The sequence below is a fragment of the Tamandua tetradactyla genome, chromosome 4, assembly GCF_023851605.1.
Source record: "Tamandua tetradactyla isolate mTamTet1 chromosome 4, mTamTet1.pri, whole genome shotgun sequence".
Classification (NCBI taxonomy): Eukaryota; Metazoa; Chordata; class Mammalia; order Pilosa; family Myrmecophagidae; genus Tamandua; species Tamandua tetradactyla.
In genome coordinates this window covers 53,786,651-53,810,576 of record NC_135330.1, presented here as the reverse complement: position 1 = coordinate 53,810,576, position 23,926 = coordinate 53,786,651, and the positions used below count along the sequence as shown (strand labels likewise).

Genomic DNA, 23,926 nt, shown 5'->3' with positions numbered 1-23,926 from the left:
TGTTATTAAAAAATTTAGTAAAATGTTAATGGTGGACTCTAAGTTGAGTGTATGTTGGAAAATTCCCAGACTAAAAAAATCCCTAAAATTAAGCAGAGGCTACATTATATTTCAACTGGAAGTCACCCAAATATCCATGAAAAATAGAATGGATAGATAATTTGTGGCATATTCACAAAAGGCAATAATGTGGAATATTTTCACAAAGGCAAAACAGAAGGAACTATTACATCTCCCAAATATGGATGAATCTTACAAACAGAATGTTAAACAAAAGAAGCCAGACATTAAAGAATATATACTAAGTGATTCCTTTCATGTAGTATAAAACCAGGCAGAACTAATCTGTGCTGTTAGAAGTCGAGATAGTGTTTAATGTTGGGGACAGGGATAGGTAGTGGCTGGAAGGGGGCTTTTGGGTGCTTGTATGTTCTGTTTCTTGTTTTGGATGCTGATTTTCAGATGTGTTCAGTTTGTGAGAATCCACTGATCTGTATATTTTGGCATGTGGACTTTTCTGTTAACATATTTAATAAAAAGTTATGAAATTGAGACAGCGATAGCTTCTACCTCACAGTGCTATTTTTTAGTTTAAATTAAAACCCATTAGAATGTAAATTACATGAGGGAAGGAATTATACTCTGTTTTTTTATTGCCCTGTAACTGCAAAACTAGAAAAAGACCTGGAATAGAGGGGGTACTGAAACCTTTTCATAAATGAATGATAATATAGCACAATGCTTACCTCATAACTTGACACAGAGCAGACTCCCTCAATTCTAGATATAATAATAATAATAATAATAATAATAATAATAATAGTTCAAGCAGTGCAATCTAAACAACACCACATTTTAACACCTGGTATCCGTTATCTCATGTTCCTAAGTTCATCTTTTCCTTTGATGAATAGTGGTAAAGAAATCAGTGGCCACAAGTGAACTTTACTCTATGGACTTACAATTGGGAATTAAAGTTGAGCATTTACCCCGTTTTTTATGTAGTCTGAGTTAATTATGCTTCTGCTATTTTTGGTCTAATTGGTTATCATGTTCTTATTGGACTGTAATATGAAAAGTTATGCCAGTAATATAGTTGAGTTATTTTAGAGTTATTTGAAAAATATTTTAAATGAAATACAAGTCTTGTTAGAAAAGGACTTCAGCAGATGTTGTAAATAATTAACCTTTTTTTCAGAAGTATTGTGTACTTAATAAGGAGTTCATAGTGCTTTAGAATTGCTAAAATCTTTATTAAGTACACCATTGAAGATGAAGTCAGAGTTGTTTTTTACCATCATTTTAATCATCTCAGGAGAACTCCATGCAGAAGGTAAAATTAATTCTAAAGTTCTTTGTTTTCTAAAAAATATAAATGAATGTCTAATATTCATACAACTTGAGTTCTAATGTTTTGAATTTATTTTATACAAACATAAATATAATTTCTTGTAATTCAGGCAGACTTTCCTTATAATAGCACATTTAGAAAAACAAAACAAAGCAAAACAAAAATCCTTTGCATATCTAGTTTTGGGGGAATAGGAGACCAAGAACTAAATAGTTTGCATAATATTCAGGCTAACAGCACTGTTATCTAGGAGTCACATGTTAACCTTAATTCTAATTTCATGCTAGAATCCATTCCTAAGATTGTCAAAAGTTGTACAACTTTAATTCTTTGATCATAAAGTAAGAGCTTAATGTGGCTAATCTAAAGAAGAAATCATCATAAATCATTAGCAAGAGTTTTCATCTTGACACTTTAAATTTTGTCCCAATGATTTACTCATTGGTTGAAGTTGTTAAGAAATGGTTAGTAGGGTGATCATGTAATTAATGATCTAAGCATACTCACTTTTGATAGTGAAAGGGGGCTGTACTAATAAATAGGTTGGGACAACAGACGTAAAGCAAGACTGCCCAGGTAATGAAAGATCTGTTGACACCCTAGCTGTATAGCCAAGCTGCCTGTAGACCAGATTAGTGTGAGAATGACATATGGGGGCAATGTACAAGTGTAGGGTATTTAAAAATAGTTATCAGTATTGGTGGGCTGTAGGGTTAAGAAGCCATGCATGTCTTTATCTATTAGCAAGAGTAAATATGCAAAGTTGTAACCACAACAAATAAATACCTTGGGGAATTGCATTTGGTAAGATAATTTACTACACATTTTCGGCTCCACCCCACCCCCCAAAAAGATAGGCACTTAAAATTCTGAAAATGAAATAGAATTCAGCTTATTTGATACCTTTAGTTCCCAAATAGGATAATTCTTGAATGAATAATTAAATTTCCTTTAATTTTATTTTTCAGTCTAAGAAGAATCAGCTCATATAAAATCTTTTACTGTCTATACCATGAAGACATTACAATATTCTAGCTAATTTTTAAATAGTTATATGTTTATAATCTTATCTCATGCAAACAAAGATTTATAAATTGCTTGGGGATAGGGTCCTTGTTCTCTTATTCCCATGTTTCCCGCTACCCGACTTGGGTACTTCAGGGGCAGGAATTGAGTTAGTTCTCATTTCATACATACAATCATCATTGCTCTATGAATGGCCATACCCTTGCTTTCTTTATACATTGTTCACCTTTATTCCCGATCACCAACCACATTTCAACCGCATTTCCCCCACTAGGAAACTAGGGCCCACTATAACATTTTGATATGTTCTTAAATATTTAAATAGCTTTGTAAATTGTGAATCCTATTTTGTGTATGTGTTTTAAATTCACATAAATGAGAGCTTGCTATAGACTTTGTCTTTTTTTTTTAAATTCTATTCTGTTAAAATGTATTTCCAGGCTGTGAATCTATTGTTTTTACTTTTAACTGGGGCATAGTATTTCATTTATTTTACTTAACCACTCTCTTAATGATAGATGTGTTAGTTACCTCTAATTTCCTCCTAGCCACAAATAACTATGAAGCAAATGTTGCTCTCCTTGCTTCTGTGAGAATTTCTTTGGCCTGCGTTTACTAACACGTAGGATTGTTGGATCAATTCTTGTACTTGATTTCTTTGAGTACTGACAGACTACTTTCCAGAGTATCTCAAATTACATGTTTACAAGAGAGGATGTGAATTATTGTTTCCCATCATCCTCACCAGCACTTCATCTTACCCACTTTTCTTATTTTTGCCATTTCTTTTGGTTATTAAATCATAACTCATTTTAGGTTAATTTGTGATTCTTTGATTCCTAGTAGTTTATTCATCTCTTCATATACTTAATGTCCAGACTTCTGTGATTTCCTTATTTATATCTATTGATCACTCTTGCTTTGTTTTCTTATTATAGCTTATGTGTGAGAATTCTTTGTACACTGTACATCTTAATTTTGCATCAATTTGAGACTTTGGTCATTCCTCTTTGTAAAACATTATGTCTGTGTTAATTTTGCCTATACGGACTTTCATCAATATAAATGCTTAATTTTGATGTGATCAAATCAATCAGATTTTACCTTATTTATAATTTCTGTTTTTTTCCCCACCTCTGATTCGTATGGTGTAAATGATGCTCTGGAATTGTGCATCTTGCAAGTCCTAATGCCCTCAGTGATGATTTCTTTACAATATATTCAAGTGTACCAACTAGTGTTTTGGCTTCCCAAACATTCTGCCATTTTTCATTTTTAATTAGTTATTTACAGCAACTATTTTATTTCCATACTCAGTATTTATACACGTTTCTTCTTTGTAAACACTTATTCCTGCTTTTCTATGGCCAGTATCTTCTCTTTTCTGTTTAAGGATATTAATTAAGCAAATTTAAAATTCTTGATCTATTTTTTCCATTAATTTTGTTAGATCTTGTATTGATTGTCCAGTTTGTTGAATTTTTGTTGTGGTTTAGCTTTTCATATTTCCTGTTATTTTTTTCTTTCACAAATTTATGTTCCTCAAGACATATAAGCTGCCTTGATAGGTAATGTGCACCTCCTGATAAAGGGGAGACATGACCCAACACTGTCTTGAAAGTGACAACCTAGGATCGACCACCCCGTTTGTTGCCCCTCACTGCCAAGCAAATGCTGCCCCTCCCGAAACTTCCTTGTACATCCACCACGGCACTTATCTTGTAGAACAGTCCTTTCATTATAGTTTTCTGGTGCTTAGGTATAGAAAATGGTGAGAAGATATCTCAAGGGATGGCAACTAGTCTGCACGTGATTTTTATCTGCTTCTCCTCTCCATTACACACTGTAAATATCTTCATGTTATTCACCCAAGCAATGCCCAGTTCTCTCTGCCCTGGTTTGGCACTGCTATTATTTAATATCTTATGACAGCAATAGAATAGGCAGTGATTGCCCAGGCATGGAAGAGAAAGTAATCCTGCTGCCTCTAGGCCTGCTTCCACCAATGACTGCGGTTTCCCCACACACAACCCCTGGGGGTTGCTCAAGGGTTTCTTTCTTTTAAACATTCTTCTGTTTCAAGGTCTCCAATAAAGACAGAATCTTTTAACAAAATAAACTTTTAATTGAAGTATAATATATTTAGAGAATAAATATATCAAATCATCAGGTATTCCTCAATAAATCTTACAAAATTTTACGTCACCCAGATGAAGATACAGAACACGAATAGCACCCCAGAAGCTTCCTACAAGCACTAAACCCAGAGGTAACCATCCTGATTTCTATTACCATGGATTAATTCCTCCTCTTCTAACAATTTATTAAATGCATACAATAGGTGCTCATGAGTATCTAGCTTCTTTCACTCAACATTATTTTTATGATATTCACCACTCATTCTTGTTGCTGTATAGTATTGCATTGTGGGCATATTCTAAAATGTATTTATCTAGTCTCCCATTAATGAGCATTTGTGTTGTTCCCAGTTAGGAGCTATTATGAATAGTGCTGCTATGAGCATTCCTTCACATTTTTGAGTGCACAAATGCATGTTTTACTATCAGTAAACATGATTTTGATCTGTGTATTTTCATCTTCATAAATATTGCCAAACTATTTTCCCATAAGTATGATAAGAGTTCTAGTTTCTCCACATCTTTGTCAATCATTGATGTATTCCATGCTTCATTTCATTATTCCAGCAGGTATGTAGTACTGTTTCATAGTGGTTTGTATTTCCCTTAAAATAACGTTCTAGCCATTTAAATAACTTGCTTTGTAAAGTTCTTGCTCAAGTGTTTTATTTGTAAAATTTGCTGTCTGTCTTTATCTTAAAAAATAAAAAATAAAATAAAAGTAATAAAATAAAAAGTAATTAATTAATTTTAATTACTTGATTTGATTCTAATTAGTAAAAATAAAATGCCATTATTTAAAAATTCTATGGGCTGAATTCTAGGGCCCTGCTATCCAATATGATGGCTACTGGCCATGTGTGGCTATCGAGCACTTGAAATGTAACTAGTCCAAACTGAGATGTGCTGTAAGTGTAAATACCTTCTGGATTTCAAAGAGTTTATAGAATAAAAAAGAATTTTAAATATTTTGAATATGTTGATGTAAAATGTATAATTAAAATTAACGGGCGGGCCACGGTGGCTCAGCAGGTAAGAATGCTTGCCTGCCAAGCCTGAGGACCCGGGTTTGATTCCCGGTGTCTGCCCATGTTAAAAAAAATAAAAAATAAAAAATAAAAAAATTAACTTCACCTGTTCCTTTTTACTTTTATTAATGTAACTACCAGAAATGTTAAAATTACATTTGTGGCTCACATTATATTTCTGTTGGAGAGTGCTGTTATACAGTCAGGGAAAAGTCAAGGAAAGCTTCCTTGAGGCAGTGGCCTGTCCAGTTTTATCCTGAAATTTTGGCTGATGGCAGATTAATTCTGATAAAGAAAGAAAAGGAAGGCTAGGATTATCACAAAAGCTCTTTAAAAAGTTAGACAATAGAAAATAAGTGTTCGAGTTTCTGTAAAGCACTTTTAATTTAAAACTGTATTGTTGCTTGACTTCAAATGAATAGTTTTAGTTATCTGTTTCAATTTTCAGCTTTACGTTTATTCATTTCAGAGAAAACCTGTGATCTTCCTAATGTACAAAATGGAAGGATTGCCCAATATTACTATACTTTTAAAAATCATTACTTTCCAATGGGCATAGATAAAAAATTGCCATTCTTCTGCTTGGCTGGTTATACAACCCTAACTGGGAAACAGGAAGACAGAACCAAATGTACAACAGAAGGCTGGGCTCCAGAACCGAGGTGCTACAGTAAGTCAGCTGAATTTGTCAGCATAATATGTTAATGCTCAAATAAGTTAACTTGTAAAATAAGGGTCCGATAAAATATCACAAGTGGTTAAAACGATATAGATAAAAACAAAATTATTGGCACATTATATATATATAAGATGAAGGCTGAATTCTGAAATTCTGTAAATAATGATTTCCTATTAAGATGCTATTTTCTTTATTAATTTTTAATAATAACCTGTGAACAGAAGAGTTAATTACTGAAATTGTTATTTATTACATTGGAAGAAACAGAGACTAAATTGAGTTACTTGAAGTAAGGAGGAACTCATTTTATGGAGAGTTGTGCTTAGGAAGCCAGAAAAATGTTTAAGACAATGGCGTTATTCTTTCTCTAAGCCAACTCAGCAGGTGAACTCACTGCCTTCCCCTCTACGTGAGATGTGACTCCCAGGGTGTAAGTCTCCCTGACAATGAGGGACAGAACTCCCCGGATGAACTGGGACCAAGCATCAAGAGATTAAGAAAGCCTTCTTGGCCAAAATGCGGAAGAGAGTAATGAGACAAAATTAAGTTTCAGTGACTGAGACATTTCAAACATAGTTGAGAAATTATCCTGGAGGTTATTCTCACGCTTTATTACACATATCCCTTTTTAGTTTATGGTGTATTGGGGTGGCTGGAGTGAAGTACCTGAAACTGTTGAGCTGTGTTCCAGTAGTCTTAATTCTTGAAGACAATTATATAAAGATATAACTTACTGTGTAATTGTGAAAACCTTGTGTCTGATGCCCCTTTTGTCCAGGCTATAGACAGATGAGTAAAAAAAAAAAAAGGAGAAATAATAAATAAATAATGGGGGGGACAAAGGGTAAAATAAATTGGGTAGTAAGGGGTATGGTATATATGATTTTTTCTTTTTTCATTTTATTTCTTTTTCTGAAGTGATGCAAATGTTCTAAAAAATGATCATAGTGATGAGTACACAGCTATGTGATGATATTGTGAGCCAATGATTTTACACCATGTGTGGAATGTGTGTGTAAAGATTTGTCATTAAAAATAAATATTTTTGGTGATGATTGAACAATGATATAGCTTTCACAATGTGACTCTGTGATTGTGAAAACCTTGTGTCTGATGCTCCTTTTATCTACCATATCAACAGAAGAGTAGAACGTATGGAATAAAAATAAATAATAGAGGGAACAAATGTTAAACTACATTTAGTTTGAAATGCTAGTGATAAATGAAAGCAAGGGATAAAGGGTATGGTATATATAATCTTTTTTTCTGTTATCATTTTATTTCTTTTTCTATTGTCTTTTTATTTCTTTTTCTAAATCGATGCAAATATTCTAAGAAGTGATGAATATGCAACTATGTGATGATATTAAGAATTACTGATTATATATGTAGAATGGAATGATATCTTAATGTTTTGTTTGTTTGTTGTTAATTTTTTAATTAATAAAAAAATAAAAATAAATAAATAAATATTTTTAAAAGCCAATGGCATTAGGAAGTACAAGATTATTAGTCAGGTGTTTTATCATTGGTAAAAAACCTCTCCTTTGTATGTCTGCTTCTATAATTATAATGGCCATTGAAAAATTTTATCTTTGAATTTTGATTTCAACATTTGAGAAGGGAATTGGATCAATATACTGCATCATTTTTATCAGGCTATGCTGTAAACCACCAGTTAACTTATTAGATGGCTTCTATTAGGTCAGGTGACCTCTCTCTCTCTTTTTTTTTTGTACACTTCTATGGTTCATTTTTATAATTTTAATTCTAGTAACACATAAACAACCTAAAATTTCCCCTTTTAACCACACTCAAATATGTAATTTAGTGCTGTTAACTATGTTCACAATGTTGTGTACCAGCACCACCATCCATTACCAAAACATTTCCATCATCCCAAACAGAAACTCTGTACAAGTTAAGCATTCACTCCCCATTCCCTTCCCCCAAAATGGCTCCCAGTAACCTGTATTCTAGTAGCTTCTAGTAACTCTATGAATTTTCCTATTCTAATTATTTCTTATCAGTGAGATTATACAATATTTGTACTTTTGTGTCTGGCCTATATTGTTCAACATGAGATCTTCAAGGTTTATCTATATTGTTGCGTGTATCAGAACTTCATTCCTTTTTATGGCTTAATGATATTTCATTGTATTCTTATATTACATTTTTTTTATCCATTCATTGGTTCATGGATATTTGGGTTGCTTCCATCTTTTGGCCATTATGAATATGGCTGATGAACATCAGTGTGAAAGTATCTGCTCAAGTCCTTGCTTTCAATTCCTTTGGACATAGACCTAGAACTGGGATTATTGAGTGATGTGATAATTCTAAACTTAACTTTCTAAGGAAATGCCAAATTGTCTTCCATAGTAGCTACACCATTTTACATTCTCACTAACAATGAATGAGTGTTCGTATTTCTCCACATCCTCTCTAGCACTTGTAATATTCTAGCTTTTTAAATAGTAACCACTCTAGTGAGTTGAAATGGTATCTCACTATGGTTTTGATTTGTATTTCTCTAATAGCTAATATGTTGAGCATCTTTTCATGTGCTTTTTAGCCACTTGTATATCTTCCTTAGAGAAATATCTATTCAAGTCTATTGCCCAATTTTTATTGGGTTGTTGTCTTTTTATTGTTGAGTAGTAAGATATATTTATATACTCTGGATAGTAAACGCTTATTGGATATGTGGTTTCCAAATAATTTCTCCCATTTTGTATGTCATCTTTTTACTTTTGTGATGAAGTCCTTTGATGCACAAACATTTTTAATTTTGATGAGGTCCTATTTATCTATTTTTTCTTTTGTCATTTATGCTTTGGATGTAAAGACTAAGAAACTATTGCCTAACATAAGATCCTGAATATGCTTCCCTACATTTTCTTCTAGCTGTTTTATAGTACCGGTTCTTATATTTGGATCTTTGATCCATTTGGAGTTAATATTTGCACATGTTGTGAGGTAGGGGTCTCCTTCATTCTTCTTCACTAGATATGGATAGCCAGTTCTCTCAGCTATTTGTTGAAGAGAGTTTCTTTTCCAATTGAGTGGACTTGGGAGCCTTGTCAAAAATCAATTGGCCATAGATGTGAGGGTCTAAGAGCTCTCCATTTGATTGTATTGGTCTATATATTTATCCATGTATAAGAACCATGCTTTTTTGAGCACTGCTTCTTTGTAGTAAGTTTTACGGTCAAGAAATATGAGTCCTCTAACTTTGTACTTCTTTTTCAACATGGTTTTGGCTGTTTGAGGCCCCTTACCCTTCCAAATACATTTGAAGACTTGTTTTCCACTTCTGCAAATTAGGCTATTGGAATTCACATCTTAACAATAGTCATCCAATCCATGAACATGAAACATCTTTCCATTTATTTAGATCTTCTTTGATTTCTTTGAGTAAAATTTTGTAGTTTTTCCATGTATAAGTATCTTACTCCTTTATTTGATTTATTCCTAGATATATATATATTTTTTGGGGGGGGTGCATGGTCTGGGAATCAAACCGGGTGTCCCGCATGGAAGGTGAGCATTCTACCTCTGAACTACTCGTTCACCCTATTCCTAGATATTTGAGTCTTTTAGTTCCTATTTTCAGTGGACATTTTTTCTTGATTTCCTCTTCAGATTGTTCCTTGTTAGTATATAGAAACACTACTGAGTTTTGGAATTGGCCTTATTCCCCGCCACTTTGCTGAATTTGTTTATTTGTCCAAGTAAATTTTTTGTGGATTTTTCAAGATTTTCTGTATACAGGATCATGTTATTTGCAAATAGGGAAAGTTCTATTTCTTTCTTTCCAATTGGATGCCTTTTATTTCTTTCTCTTGCTTAATTGTTCTGGCTAGAAATTTAGTACAATGGTGAAAAAGAGTAGAGACAGCGGGCATTCCTGTCTTGTTCTTAATCTTATAGGGAAAGCTTTCAATATTTCATCATTGTGTATCATGTCAGCAGGGTTTAACTTTTTTTCAATATGCCCTTTATCATGTTGAGGAAGTTTTCTTCTATTCCTATCTTTCAAACTGTTTTTATCAAGAAAGAATATTGGATTTTGTCAAATGCTTTTTCCATATCAATTGAGATGATCATGTGGTTTACCCTTTCAATTTGTGTTTTAGTTTGTTAATACTGCCAGAATGCAATATACCATAAAAACGTCCAAACTCAGACATCCAGAAAAAGATACCTGGACTGCAAAGAAAAGCTGAATGGCATCTAGGATTTCTCTGTCAGCTGGGAAGGCATGTGGCTGGCATCTGAGGTCCTTGCTCCCAGTTCTGTTGCTTCCAACTTCTGATTCCAATGGTTTCCTCTCTAAGCCTCTGTGCCTCACTTAAACTTCTTTAGGATAAAACTGTGGGTTTCATTTCTTAGCTTAGTATCTTATGGGGCTGAAGATTTCTTTTCTTCAAGCGTCTGTGTCCTGACTTCATATGGCTTCTCTAAGCATCTCTGTCAGCATGCCAAGCATCTCCAAATGTCTGCCTCTGAGCTTTCTTCAAAATGTTTCCCTGTATTGGCTCTTTTAAGGACTCCAGTAAACTAATTAAGACATATATTGAATGGGTGGAGTCATATCTACATCTAATCAAAAGATCATACCCACAATTGGGTGTGTCACATCTCCATAGGAAGAACCTAATCAAGAGGTTCCACCCTACAATATTGGAGCAGGATAAAAAGAATCTTTCTGCCCCCCACAAGATTGGATTAGGATTAAAATAACATGGCTGTTCTGGGGTATGTAACAGTTTCAAACCAGCACATGTGGTGTATTACATGAATTGATTTTCTTGTGTGAACCACCCTTGCATACCTGGGATAAAATCCAGTTGATCATTGTGTATTCTTTAATGTGCTGTTTGGTTCAACTTGCAAGTATGTTAATGAGGATTTTTACATACATAATCATTAGGGAGATTGGTCTGTAATGTACTTTTCTGGGAGTATCTTGGTCTGGCTTTGATATTAGGGTGATGTTGGGTTCATAGCGTGAGTTAGGTAATATTCCTTCCTCTTTAAATTTCTGTAAGTGTTTGAGCAGGAGTGCTACCAATTCTTGGAATGCTTGGTAGAATTCACTCATGAAGCCATTTGGTCATGGAATTTTCAATCTTGGGAGGTTTTTGGTGACTGAGTCAATCTCCTTCCTTGTGACTGGTTCATTGAGGTCTTCTATTTCTTCTAGAGTCAGTGTAGGTTGTGTGTTTCTAGGAATTTTTACATTTCATCTAAGTTGTTTAGTTTGTTGGCATTCAGTTGCTTCTACAATCCTCTAACAATCTCTTTTATTTCTATGGGGTCAGTAGTGTTCCCTCTCCCATTTCTGATTCCATTTATTTGCATCTTTTCTTTTTTTCTTTGTCAGTATACCCAAGGATCCATCAATTTTACTGATTTTCTTAAAGGACCAACCTCAGGATATATTTACTGATTTCTCTTGTAATGTCTATTTTGACCCACTGGTTGTTTAAGAGTGTGTTGTTTAGCCTCCATAAATTTGTGGATTTTCCCATCCTCCTCCTGTTATTGATTTCCATTTTCATTCCATTATGATCAGAGAATGTGCTCTGTATAATTTTAATATTTTTAAATTTATTGAGACTTGATTTGTGACCCAACATGTGGTCAATCCTGGAGAATGATCCATGAGCACTTAAGAAGAATATATATACTGCTGTTGTGGGGTACAGTGTTCTGTAAATGTCTGTTGTCTAGCTCATTTCTCATAGTATTCAAGATTTCTGTTTCCTTATTGATCCTTTGACTAGATGTTCTATCTATTGATGACAGTGGTATATTGAAGTCTCCAACTATATTGTAAAGATGACTTTTTCTCCCTTCATTGTTGCCAGTGTTTTCCTCATGTATTTTGGGCACCTTGTTTTTATCATTGTTATTTCTTCTTGGTGGATTTTCTGATTTATTAATATATAATGTCCTTTGTCTTTTTTAACAGTTTACATTTAAAGTCTATTTTGTCTCATACTAGTATAGTTACTCCTGCTGTTTTCTGGTTGTTGTTTGCATGGAATATCTTTTCTGAACCTTTCAGTTTCAACCTATTTGTTTCCTTGAGTCTAAAGTGAATCTCTTGGGTGGGCAATGGTGGCCCAGTGGCAGAGTTCTCACCTGCTATGCTGGAGACCGAGATTCGATTCCTGGAGACTGCCCATGCCAAAAAAAAAAAAAAGGTATTAAAGTGAATCTGTTATAGACAGCATATAGATGGATCATGTTTTTGTCTTTTTTTTTTAAATCCATTCCCCCGGTCTAAGTCTTTTGATTGAGCAGTTTGATCCATTAACATTCAGTGTTATTACTGTAAAGGTAAGTACTTTCTTCAGTCATTTTGTCCTATGGATTTTAAATGTCATACCTTATTTTTTCTCTTTTTACCCTTTTAGTACTCTTAATGATTTTTTCTTCAGCTCTACACTCTCCTCCAAACCTCTCTCTCCTGTCTTTTCTTATCAGTCTCTACCTCTCCCCTTAATATTTCTTGTAGAATAGGTATCTTATTAATGAACTTTATCAGTTTTTCTTTAGCTCTGAATATTTTAAGCTTGCCTTTCTTTTTTCTTTTGCCTTGAAAACACTGTTTTCTTACCTTCTCTCTTCCACTGTTTTTGTTGAGAATTCAACTACCAGTCTTATTATTGCTACTTTGAAGGTAGTGTATCTTTGTTCTCTGGTTTAAAAAGTGTGTGTGTGTATGTGTATTTGTGATTTTACTGTCATGCACTTAATGTTTGGCTTTCTTTGTATGTAATCTTACTTGTAATTCTTATTACTTCTTCAATCTGAAGCAGATTTGAAAACTTTCAGTCATTATGCCTTCAAATATTTAATTCTGTCAAATTTTCTCTCCTTCGCCTTCTGAAACCACAATATACTTGTTCATCACATCCCATGTCTTTTAATGCGCTTTTCTGAATTTTCCCACCTTTTTTTTCTCAGTTCTTTAGACAAGTATTTTTTTTCAGATCTTTCAATTCACTTATACTCTTTTCTACTGTATTAACTGCTCCCAAACCTATCTAATGTGCTCTTATTTTCAGTTATAAAATTCTACAATTTTGATTTATTTTTAGTTTCCAGTTCTCAGCAAAAATTCTGTCTTTTCGTTTAGTTCTTTGTACACATTAAGCGTAGTTATTTTAAATCCATGGAATTTACTTCTATTGTCTGCGTTTTTCTCTGTATCTTCAATCAAGTCATAGCCTCTCATGCCTGCTGACTTTTGAACAAGTATCAGACATTGCCCATGAATTCATTGCAAAGATAGTTTTATATAATGAATGAGGTAATGATTTCTGTTTTCCACTCTTTTACTATATGTGACCTTTTAAAATATTGTGTCAAGAGTAGAGGAAGATGCTCAAAGCCAGAATTTATGGAGGTATCCTGACAGGAAATTTCACTCAGTAGGTTTCCTTTGAATCTTTATACTTTGTTATTGCAAAACACCAGTTTTTGATATATTGCAGGAATGCAATATATCAAAAACAGAATGGCTTTTAAAAGGGGAATTTATTAAGTTGCAAGTTTACATGTTCTAAGGCTGTGAAAATGTCCAAATTAAAGCAAGTCTATAGAAATGTCCAATCTAAGGCATCCAGGGAAAGATACCTTGGTTCAAGAAGGCCAGTGATGGTCAGGATTTCTTTCTCAACTGGAAAGCACATAGCGAACATGGTGGCATCTGCTAGCTTTCTGTCCCAGCTTCTTGGTTCATGAAGCCCCCCAGGGGCACTTTTCTTCTGCATCTGTAAAGGTCTCTGGCTGTGTGGGCTCTGTGGTTCTCATGAGTCTGCTGCTTTTTCTAAAATGGCTCCCTCTTAAAATCCAGTAAGCAGTTACCCCACCTTGAATGGGTGGAGACACATCTCCATGGAAGTCATCTAATCAAACATTATCACCTATAGTTCAGTGGGTCACAGTTCCATGAGAATATTCAAAAAGCTCCCAACCAAGAATATATTGAATGAGGATTAAAGGACATGGGTTTTCTGGGGTCCATCACAGATTCAAACCAGCACAGTTATCTTCACATGATTTTTTATTATCTGAGATTACATTGTATATTTACTTGCTTCATTAGTCAGAGTGGGCTGGATGATGCTGTGGAAACAAAATATTCCAAAAATCTCCATGGCTAAACAGGATAAGGTTTCACTTCACTTTCCATTGTGAGTCAAGGTCAACTCTTTCTGAGTTTGAAAAATCAGGAAATCATGCTAAGGAAGGCACCACCACCCTGCAGTATCATTAAAAACACAAAATGTTCTTACTCATAAAATGAAATATTTCTGCTAAGAAGTGACACTTGTGACTTTCACTTATAACTCAATATACTTTAATGATATGGCCCCAACAAACTATAATGGACTGGGATATGAAGTCTTACACTGGGCCTGGAAGGAGAGGATGACCTTACATTCCTGAAAACTCAACATCTCCACCACACTTTTTTTCCACTTTACCTGTTTGGTATAGGAAACCTTGTTTGTTTTTCTTTCCTTCTGAATATTTTGCACTTAGAACAGTGGCTGAAGCATAGTTCAAAGGCTCAAAAATATTTATCAATAGCAAATGCCTTAGTCAGAAACACACATGACAGATAAATCCTTGGTTGCAGCAAATGGCTGTCTGAGAATGGAGGATGTAGATCAAGGACAAGGAGGGATGTTGCGGTTCAGTTCTAGGCATCAGGTTCTCTGACTCCTGGAAATCCCATTGCCAAAGGTGACTCCCTCTGGCTAGACTCTCTTGGTACCATTTTCAGCTGAATACTTCCGGTGTCTTTGGGAAGCCCACTGGGTTCTCTAGTCAGAGTTCTCTAGAGAAACAGAAATAGCAGGAAAGCACTGTAAATATGAGATTTATAAATTGTCTCTCACAACTGTCAGAATGGAAGAGTTCAAATCTGAAAGGCAGGCTGTGGGGCTCGCGGCTCCGGTGAAGGGTCTGGATGAATTCCACAGGAAAGTTTCATTGGATGAAGTAGTGAAAAGAATCTCTCTTCTTCCTTAAAAACCTTCAATGGATTAGATTATATTGGGTGGGAGACACACCTTAGTTGATCTCAGATATAATTGGCCACAGATGCAATCAACTGACTAATCATTTAATCAACCAGCCATGAACTATCTTTGCAGCAACATTCAGGGCAGTGTTTGCCTGACCAGACAACTGGGCAAAATTATTTGGCCAAATTGACACCAGTACCTAACCAGATAATCCATTCCCCTCCCTGCCTCGTGGTGAAGCTACGTCATAAAAAGGAGTGCTGAAACATCAAAGGCCTTGTGATCCAAGAGGTGCAGACTTTCAGATACCCTGGCCTAAAAAGGGAGTCATCGGTCAGAGGAGGTTATAGCTCCTCTTTGTCTTTCTCTTTGAAATCTAGATTCATTTTGGTTAATGAATTATTAATAGTTTTACATAATTTTACAGCTTACCAAATAGTTTCCCATCTAGTTTAAATAACTCAATATTTATATCAATATTTTAAATTAATAGCATAAAAATAAATATTATTTTTTCAGACTTTATTAATATATATTCATTTATCATATATCCCACCCAAATTATACAATTAATATCTCACAGTACCAGTACAATAACTTAGTTGTGAAATCATCATCACACTCACTTTTAGACCAGTTTCATTACTTCAAAAAGAAAACTGTTAGATTGGTACCAAAAAAGAAAATCCACAACACCCTATATCCCTTATCATCCCCTATTATTGACCCTTAGTATTGGTATGGCACATCAACTACTTGGTTGATGAAGGAATTTTAAGGTATTACTGCTCACTGTAGTCAATGGCTTAAAATAGCTATTTCCCCCCACATACAACTCTATTATTAACTCTTTTACCAGTGTTAAAAATTTGTACCAGTTCAAACTTATTTAAATTTGTAGCATTAATTGGTAAAATACATGACTCTAAACAACCCCTTTCGATCAAAAGCACCTACAATGCAACACTATTTCTAATATTCCCACTAATGAACTACCCTCACTGCATGTCTATTTCCAAACATTTTGCGTTCAGTCTTGTGACATATTATGAGCATATTGGGTTACCACTCCTGCTTCTCTAACTTCTATTTCTAGGTATCCTGTATTTTACATTTTCAGATTCTGAATTTACATAGTCTAGTTAGTTCATATTAGTGAAATCATGAACTATCTGTCCTTTTGTGTCTGACTTGTTTCGCTCAGCATTAAGTCCTCAAATTTCACCCATGTTGTCATATGCTTCAGGACCTCACTTCCTCTACTGCTGAATAATATTCCATTGTGTATATATATATATATACACCACATTTTTATCCATTCATTTGTTAATGAGCATTTAGATTATTTCCATCATTTGGCAAGTGTGAACAATGCCACTATGTACATTGGTATGCAAATGTCTGTTCATGTCCCTGCTTTCAGGTCTTCTGAGTATATATACTGAGTAGTGGACTTGCCAGGTCTTATGGCAACTCAATATTTAATTTACTGAGGAATTGCTAAATTGTCTTCCACAATACTATACCATTTTACACTCCCACTAGCAGTGAACAAGTGTTCCCATTTTTCCATATCCTCTCCAACACTTGTAGTTTCCTGTGTGTTTAATAGCAGTCATTCTTATAGGTATAAGATGATATCTCACTGTAGTTTTAATTTTCATTTCCCTAATAGCTAATGAAATGTACATCTTTTAGTCATTTGCATTTCCTATTTGGAGAAATGTCTATTTGTATCTTTTGCCCATTTTATAATTGAGTTGTTTGTCTTTTCATTGTTGAGTGTAGGATTTCTTTATATACGCTGGTGTCAAAACCTAATCAAATACATGGTTACCAAATATTCTTTCTTGCTGAGTTGGCTGTCTTTTCAATGTTTTGAAAAAGTCTTTTGGAGCACAGAAGTTGTTCAATATTGAGGAGTTCCTAAATATATCTATTTTACAGAAGTAGAAGATGAGGCTCAGAGTGCCTCCTGTGTGCCAAGTGCTTACAGACATTACCTTAGTAGACACTGACATCACAAAACTGTGGGATATAAAGCTTCCCTGGTCTCCTCACAGTTATCTGACTACTTGGTGGAGGGCTGGGTTCTGTCTGGAGTCTAACACAAAATCCATGACTTTTCATCACACCACAATTCCTTAGAGTTTGGCGGAAGAGGTGGTGGTAAATGATTCTAACAAGGCTGGGAGTGAGGTTTTTCTGACACAAATATTCCTTTTCTCACTTTCCTTCCCATTTCCCTCTAGTTTTATATTTATTGAGAAAAAAAAACAGAATAACAGTAAAGAAAGATAACAAGGAAGAAAAGAAAAAAAAGAGTGAATGTATTTATAAATTCTGGTCTTTATATAGAAAGCTAAGCAGGGTTGGGTTTGGAAGCTAAGTGGGGTTGAGCCTGGTCAGTACTTGGATGGGAGACTTCCTGGGAATACCAGCTGCCAGAGGCTATGTCTATGGCTATACCACCCTAAATGCACCTGATCTTGTCTGACCTCCCTCACTTTTGAAGGACAATTTTTCCAGATAAAGAATTCTTGACTAGCAGTTTTTCCCTCACAGTGTCTTAAATATATCATCCCACTGCCTTCTTGCCTCCATGGTTTCTGCTGAGGAATCCACACTTACTCTTATTGAGCTTCCCTTGTACGTGATGGATCACTTTTCTCTTACTGCTTTCAGAATTCTCTCGTTGTCTTTGGCATTTGATAATCTGATTAGTAAGTGTCATGGGGTACATATATTCAGATCTTTTCTGTTTGGGATATGCTGCATATCTCGGACCTGTGATTTGATGTCTTTCACAAGAATTTGGAAATTTTGACCTACTATTTCCTCAATTATTCTTTCTGCCCTTTCCCCCTCTCTCTCCTCCTTGTGGGAAGCTCAGACAGGTATTTTCATGATCTCTGTGCCATCATTCAATTCCATGAGACCCTGCTCAAATTTTCCATTCTTTCCCCTGTATGTTCTTTTGTAGTGTAAGAGTTTGAATGTCTTCTCCTATAGTTCACTGATCCTTTCTTCTGACTGTTCAAATCTGTTGTTATATACCTTCTGTGTATTTTTCATTTCTTCTATCATGCTTTTCATTCCTATAAGTTCTGTTATTTTTTTTGCATCCTTCTGAGTTCATTTTTATGCTCACCCATTGCCTTCTTTATATCCTTCATCTCTTTCCACATTTACCTTCATTTCATTGAATTGATTTAGGAAGTTTGTTTGAATATCCTGTATCTCATCTGAACTTTTAGTTTGCTCCTTTGGGTAATATCTGTGTGTTTCTTAGTGTAACTTAGATTTTTTGTTGCCATCTAGGCATCTGATTTTCCTTATTAGTTTATTCTATAACTCTCCTTTGACACTTAGTTCAACTTATTCTAAACTTAGGGTAGTTTGTCTTTAACTGATCAGAATTTTTTCAGCTCTTATTTATCTGATTCTTGCTCTGTACATATGGAATGACTTTTGAGATTGCCCTATTAGTGCACTTGTTTTGCCCTCAGGATAAATCTTTGTTTTTCCTCTTCCTCCCCATGGAATGTTGATCTGTTCTGTTTGTTTTTTATTTGTCTCTATATGTTTGTAAAATTCATTTCATTTTCTCTAGCTACTTTTACATGGAGGACTGATTCTTGGAGGAGGACCCTCTGGGGAAACCTTACCCCAGTTAATTTTTCCTACCCACAGGAATGGACTAAATTTAAGAAAGTGTTTTTCTGGGTTACCTCGAGCTTCAAACCACCACAGACCCATTGGTTCTTTAAGAGTGTACTTAATTTCCACTTACTTATGAATTATCCATTTCTCCCTCTGTTATTGACTTCTAACCTCATTACACTGTATTTGGAGAAGTACATATATGACATCAATATTTTTAAATGTATTAATATTTGTTTTGTGACTATCCTGGAGAATAATCCATGTGTGCTAGCAATGAACATGTATTTTCTGCTGTTGAGTGAAGTGTTCTACAAATATCTCTTAGATCTAGCTGGTTTAGAGTATTATTCAAATCTTCCATTTCCTTAATGATTTTCTGCTTAGATGTTCTGACCATTATTGAGAGTGGTGTATTGAAACCTACTATTAATGTACACTGTCTGTTTCTCCTTTTAAATCTGTCAGTATTTCCTTCATATATTTTGGTGCTCTGCTGTTAGGTGCATTTATATTTGTAATTGTTATGTTTTGTTGAATTGAAACATTTATCAGTGTATAATGCCCCTCTTTGTTCCTCGTAACAGTTTTTTTTAATGTTTTTTATTGTGATATATAACATATATACAAAAAAGTGATAAATTTTCAAGTACCTTTCTTTTTTGGGGGGGGGTTGTCAAAGGTGAACATTTTAAAGTATACTTTAACAAGTAGTTATGGAACAAATTTTGAAGTCTGTTATGGGTTACAGTTCCATGATTTTTTGCTGTTTTCTTCTAGCTACTCAAAGACATTGAAGATCAGTGATATTTTGTTGGTCTCCAGTGTCTCATAACAGTTTTTAACATAAAGTTTACTTTATATGATATTACTATGGCTTCCTCAGTATCTTTTTGTTACTACTTCTAGGCCAGTTTTTCCAACCTCACAATTTTAACCTACTTATGTCTTTGAATTTAAGGTAAGTCTCTTGTGAACAAGGAGTATTTGGGTCATGCTTTTTTATCAATTCTGCCAATCTCCGCATTTTGACTAGAGAATTTAATCCATTTACATTTAAAGTAACTACTGATAATGCAGTAGTTTGTTTTGCCATTTTGATATTTTGTGTTTGTATGTTGTATACCTCCTTTTGACCCTCAATTATCCTATTAATACTTGTTCTGGTTTGCAAGCTGCTGGAATGCAATATACCAGAAATGGAATGGCTTTTTAAAAGAGAATTTAATAAGTTACGAGTTTACAGTTCTAAGGAAGTGTACCAACAAGGCACCAACAAGAGATTACCTTCACACAAGGAAGACCTGTGGGTCAGGAACACTTCTGTCAGCTGGGAAGTCATATGGCTGACATCTGCTAGTCCCTTGCTCCTGGGCTCCATTGCTCTCAGCCTTTGTTCCTGTGGGGATTCTTCACAGTTTGCTTCTCTGGGGCTGGCTTTCATCTCTTGGCTTCCCTTGGCTGTCTCCAGGTTATGGCTTGCTTAATAGCTCATGGTGATGTCTGCTGGGCCCCAAACATCTCCAAACATTTGTGTCTCTCTTCTCTGATGCAACTCTTCTCCAAGTGTCTACATCTTCTCTCTCTGTTATCTCTGAGGCTTCTGTCATTTTTAACTATCCAAAATGTTTCCTCTTTTATATGATCCCAATAAATAATCAAGACCAACCTGGAATGGGTGGAGTCACATTGTCATCTAATCAAAGGGTCACACCCACAATTGGCATGCCATATCTCTATGAAGAAAACCTAATCAAAATTTCTGCCTTACAGTATTTGATTAGAATTAAAAGAACTAGCTGCTTCCACAAGATTGAATCAGGACTCAAATATGGCTTTTCTGGTGTACATAATATTTTCAAACTGGCAAATGCCTATTTCCATTATCATTTTTTTTCTGTAGTGTCCACTTTACTTCTCTTCTCATTTCTTTCTGAATATATTTTTCTTTATGTTAACCAGGAGGTAAAAATTTAACATCCTAAATATATGACAATCATATTTGATTTAGTCCAACTTATCATCAATAGCATACATATATATACTTTCCTATATGCCTCCAGTCCCTGCCTTTTTTTATACTTATTGCAAATTATGTATTTGTACCTATGTTCAAAGCATAGATTTATCATTTTTTAAATGAATTTGCATTTTAGTACTGTAAGAAGTAAGAAGTGAAATTACATTACAAACAATGCAATAACATATTACTGGCTTTTATAAGTATCCATGTGGTTATCTTTACCAGATGTCTTTGTGCTGTTCTGAGCTAGTGTCTAGTGGCCTTTCTTTTCAGTGTGTTGAAAAGCACTTTAGCATTGCTTGTAGGGCAGATCTAGTGGTGATCAACTCCTTTAGATTTTGTTTATCTTGGAATGTCTTAATCCCTAATTTTTAAAGAAATTCCCACTGGATATAAAATTCTTGGCTGTCAAATGTTTTCTTTCAGCACTTTAAGTATTTCAACCCACTGCCTTCTTGTCTCCATAGTTTTGGGATGAGAAATTGGCACTTAATCTTATTGGATTCTTTTTTGCATAGCTTCTGGTTTTTTCTCACAGCTTTCAGAACTTTCTCCTTGTCCTTGACATTGGACATTTTGATTACTATTTGTCTGGGCATGGTTGTCTTTAAGTTGATCCTGTTTGAGGTTCAGTAGCCTTCTCAAATGCACATATTCATGTCTTTTGTTAAATTTGGGAAGTTTCTGCCATTATTTCTTTGAGTAAGACTTCTGTACCTTTTTATTTTTCTTCTCTTTCTGGGACTGTCATCATGTGTATACTGGTATGCTTGGTATTGGCTCACAAATCTCTTAGGCTCTGTTCTATTTCTTTTTCCTTCTGCTACTCAACCTAAATCAAAATTAAGTGTATTGTTTTTGAGATTACTGTTCTTTCTTCTGACACTTCCAATATGCTATTGAAACCATCTAGGGAATTTTTGACTTCTGTTATTGCATTCTTCACCCCAGTATTTCTCTAATAAGATTACCATACTGTTAATTTATGATTTTCCTCATATCTGTTATTTTTTTTTCTGTGTTTTCCTTTATTTCCTTGAGCATATTGAAGATAATTATTTTAAAGCCTCTGTCTGGTAAGCACAAAGTCTGGTCCTCTTCATTGATGAATTCTGGATTTTTATCTTGTTCTTTTTGCTGGGCTTTCATTTCCTATTTCCTTGTTTGTCTTGTAATCTTTTTTTGTGCACTGTACATGATGAAATTCTAAAGTGCTAACTCTGTCATTTAGTCCCTGAGGTGTCCCTTGAATATGACAGAGATGATCTTGATGCAAAAAATAAAAATAAAAATAAAAATAAAATTCAAGGCAAAATGCATCTTTTGCTGTTTTTAAAAACTGGCTCTGCTTTGGCTGAGAGCTTACCTTTCCCAAGAAGAAGATAAGTCAAAGGTGTTGGGAGTTGTAGAGTCCTCTTTGTCCTATATAAGTCTGTCTGGAACCTGGGAACCTGCTTCTTTTCCAGGGATGGTGCTTGTTAGAGGCCTTAGAAATTTCCTGCTTACACTTTATAGCAGTTTGATCAAATGGCCCATCTTCTTTTTTTTTTTTTTTAAATCTTCTGTTCTAATTTGCCAACTACCCGAATGTAATATATCAGAAATGGAATGGCTTTTAAAAGGGGATTTTAATAAGTTGCTAGTTTGCAGTTCTAAGGCTGAGAAAATGTCCCAGTTAAAACAAGTCTATAGAAATGTCCAATCAAAGGCATTCAGGGAAAGATACCTTGGTTCAAGAAGGCCGGTGAAGTTCAGGGTTTCTCTCTCAAGTGGAAGGGTACTTGGTGAACACAGTGCTGGAAGGGCACATGGCGAGTAGGGCATCATCTGCTAGCTTTCTCTCCTGGCTTCCTGTTTCATCAAGCTCCCTGGAAGGTATTTTCCTTCTTCATCTCAGAAGGTCTCTGGCTCGTGGACTCTCTGCTTCGTGATGCTGCATCATTCTCTGCTCTCTCTGAATCTCCAATCTCCAAAATGTTTCCTTTTGTATAGAACTTCAGAAACTAATCAAGACCCACCTGAAATGGGTGGAGACATGTCACCTAATCCAGTTTAACAACCACTCTCAATTACATTACATCTTCAGGGAGATGATCTAATTACAGTTTCAAAGATACAATGCTGAATAGGGATTAGAAGAAATGGCTGCTTTTACAAAATGGGATTAGGATTAAAACATGGCTTTTCTAGGGGACACACATCCTTTCAAACCAGCACAGCTTCTTATTATAAAACATACACAAAGCAAAGAACAACAACAAAAAACAATAGTTTTCAATGCACTCTTCAACTAGTAGTTACAAGACAGATCCCAGAGTTTGTCATGGACTGCCATTCCATCAACTCAGAATTTTCCTTCTAGCTGCTCCAGAGCATTGGAGGCTAGAAGGAATAATTTTTTTTTGTCATTACAGATGAGTTTTTCATTTTTCAAAATAACATATATATATAAAATAATAAACTACAAAGCACAGCACAATTAGTTTTAGAACTGATTTCAGAGTTTGGTATGGGTTACAATTCCAAAATTTTAGGTTTTAACTTCTGGCTGCTCTAAGATGCTGAACACTAAAAGAATTATCAATATAATGATTCAGTAATCATACTCATTTGTAAACTCCTCCCTTCTCTGTATAACTCCACCATCAATTTGATCTTTCTCCCAATCTTTAGGGATATTTGGAAGGGGCTGTCAATAGCATGGGGTAGAGAGATGGAACTAGCTGATGTTCAGGAGGGGCTGGGCCCTCTAGGTTTCAGGGATTATCTGGTCCATGGAGCCATCTGTAGGTTTCAGGTTTCTGGAAAGTTACCCTAGTGCATGGGACATTTTTAGAATCTTATATATTGCCCTAGGTGTTCTTTAGGATTAGCTGGAATGGTTTTGTTTGGAGTTTGGCAAGTTATGATAGGTAGCAATGTCTAACTGAAGCTTGCACAAGAGCAATCTGCAGAGTAGCCTCTC

The 23,926-nt window shown here is 34.8% G+C and overlaps 1 protein-coding gene across 2 annotated transcripts in view; it reads left to right on the top strand.

Annotated features, from left to right (window-relative positions):
- Positions 1-1,219: 1,219 nt before the first annotated feature.
- The window catches only part of F13B (coagulation factor XIII B chain), a 54,978-nt gene continuing 32,271 nt past the window's right edge, over positions 1,220-23,926 (top strand). Inside the window, exons 1-2 of one of the 2 annotated variants that reach the window (XM_077157304.1) lie at positions 1,220-1,333; positions 6,013-6,213. In XM_077157304.1, the coding sequence (XP_077013419.1) occupies positions 1,273-1,333; positions 6,013-6,213 (262 nt within the window). In that variant the 5' untranslated portion in view covers positions 1,220-1,272. The remainder of the gene's footprint in view (positions 1,334-6,012; positions 6,214-23,926) is intronic. The other variant, XM_077157305.1, reaches the window with a different exon arrangement.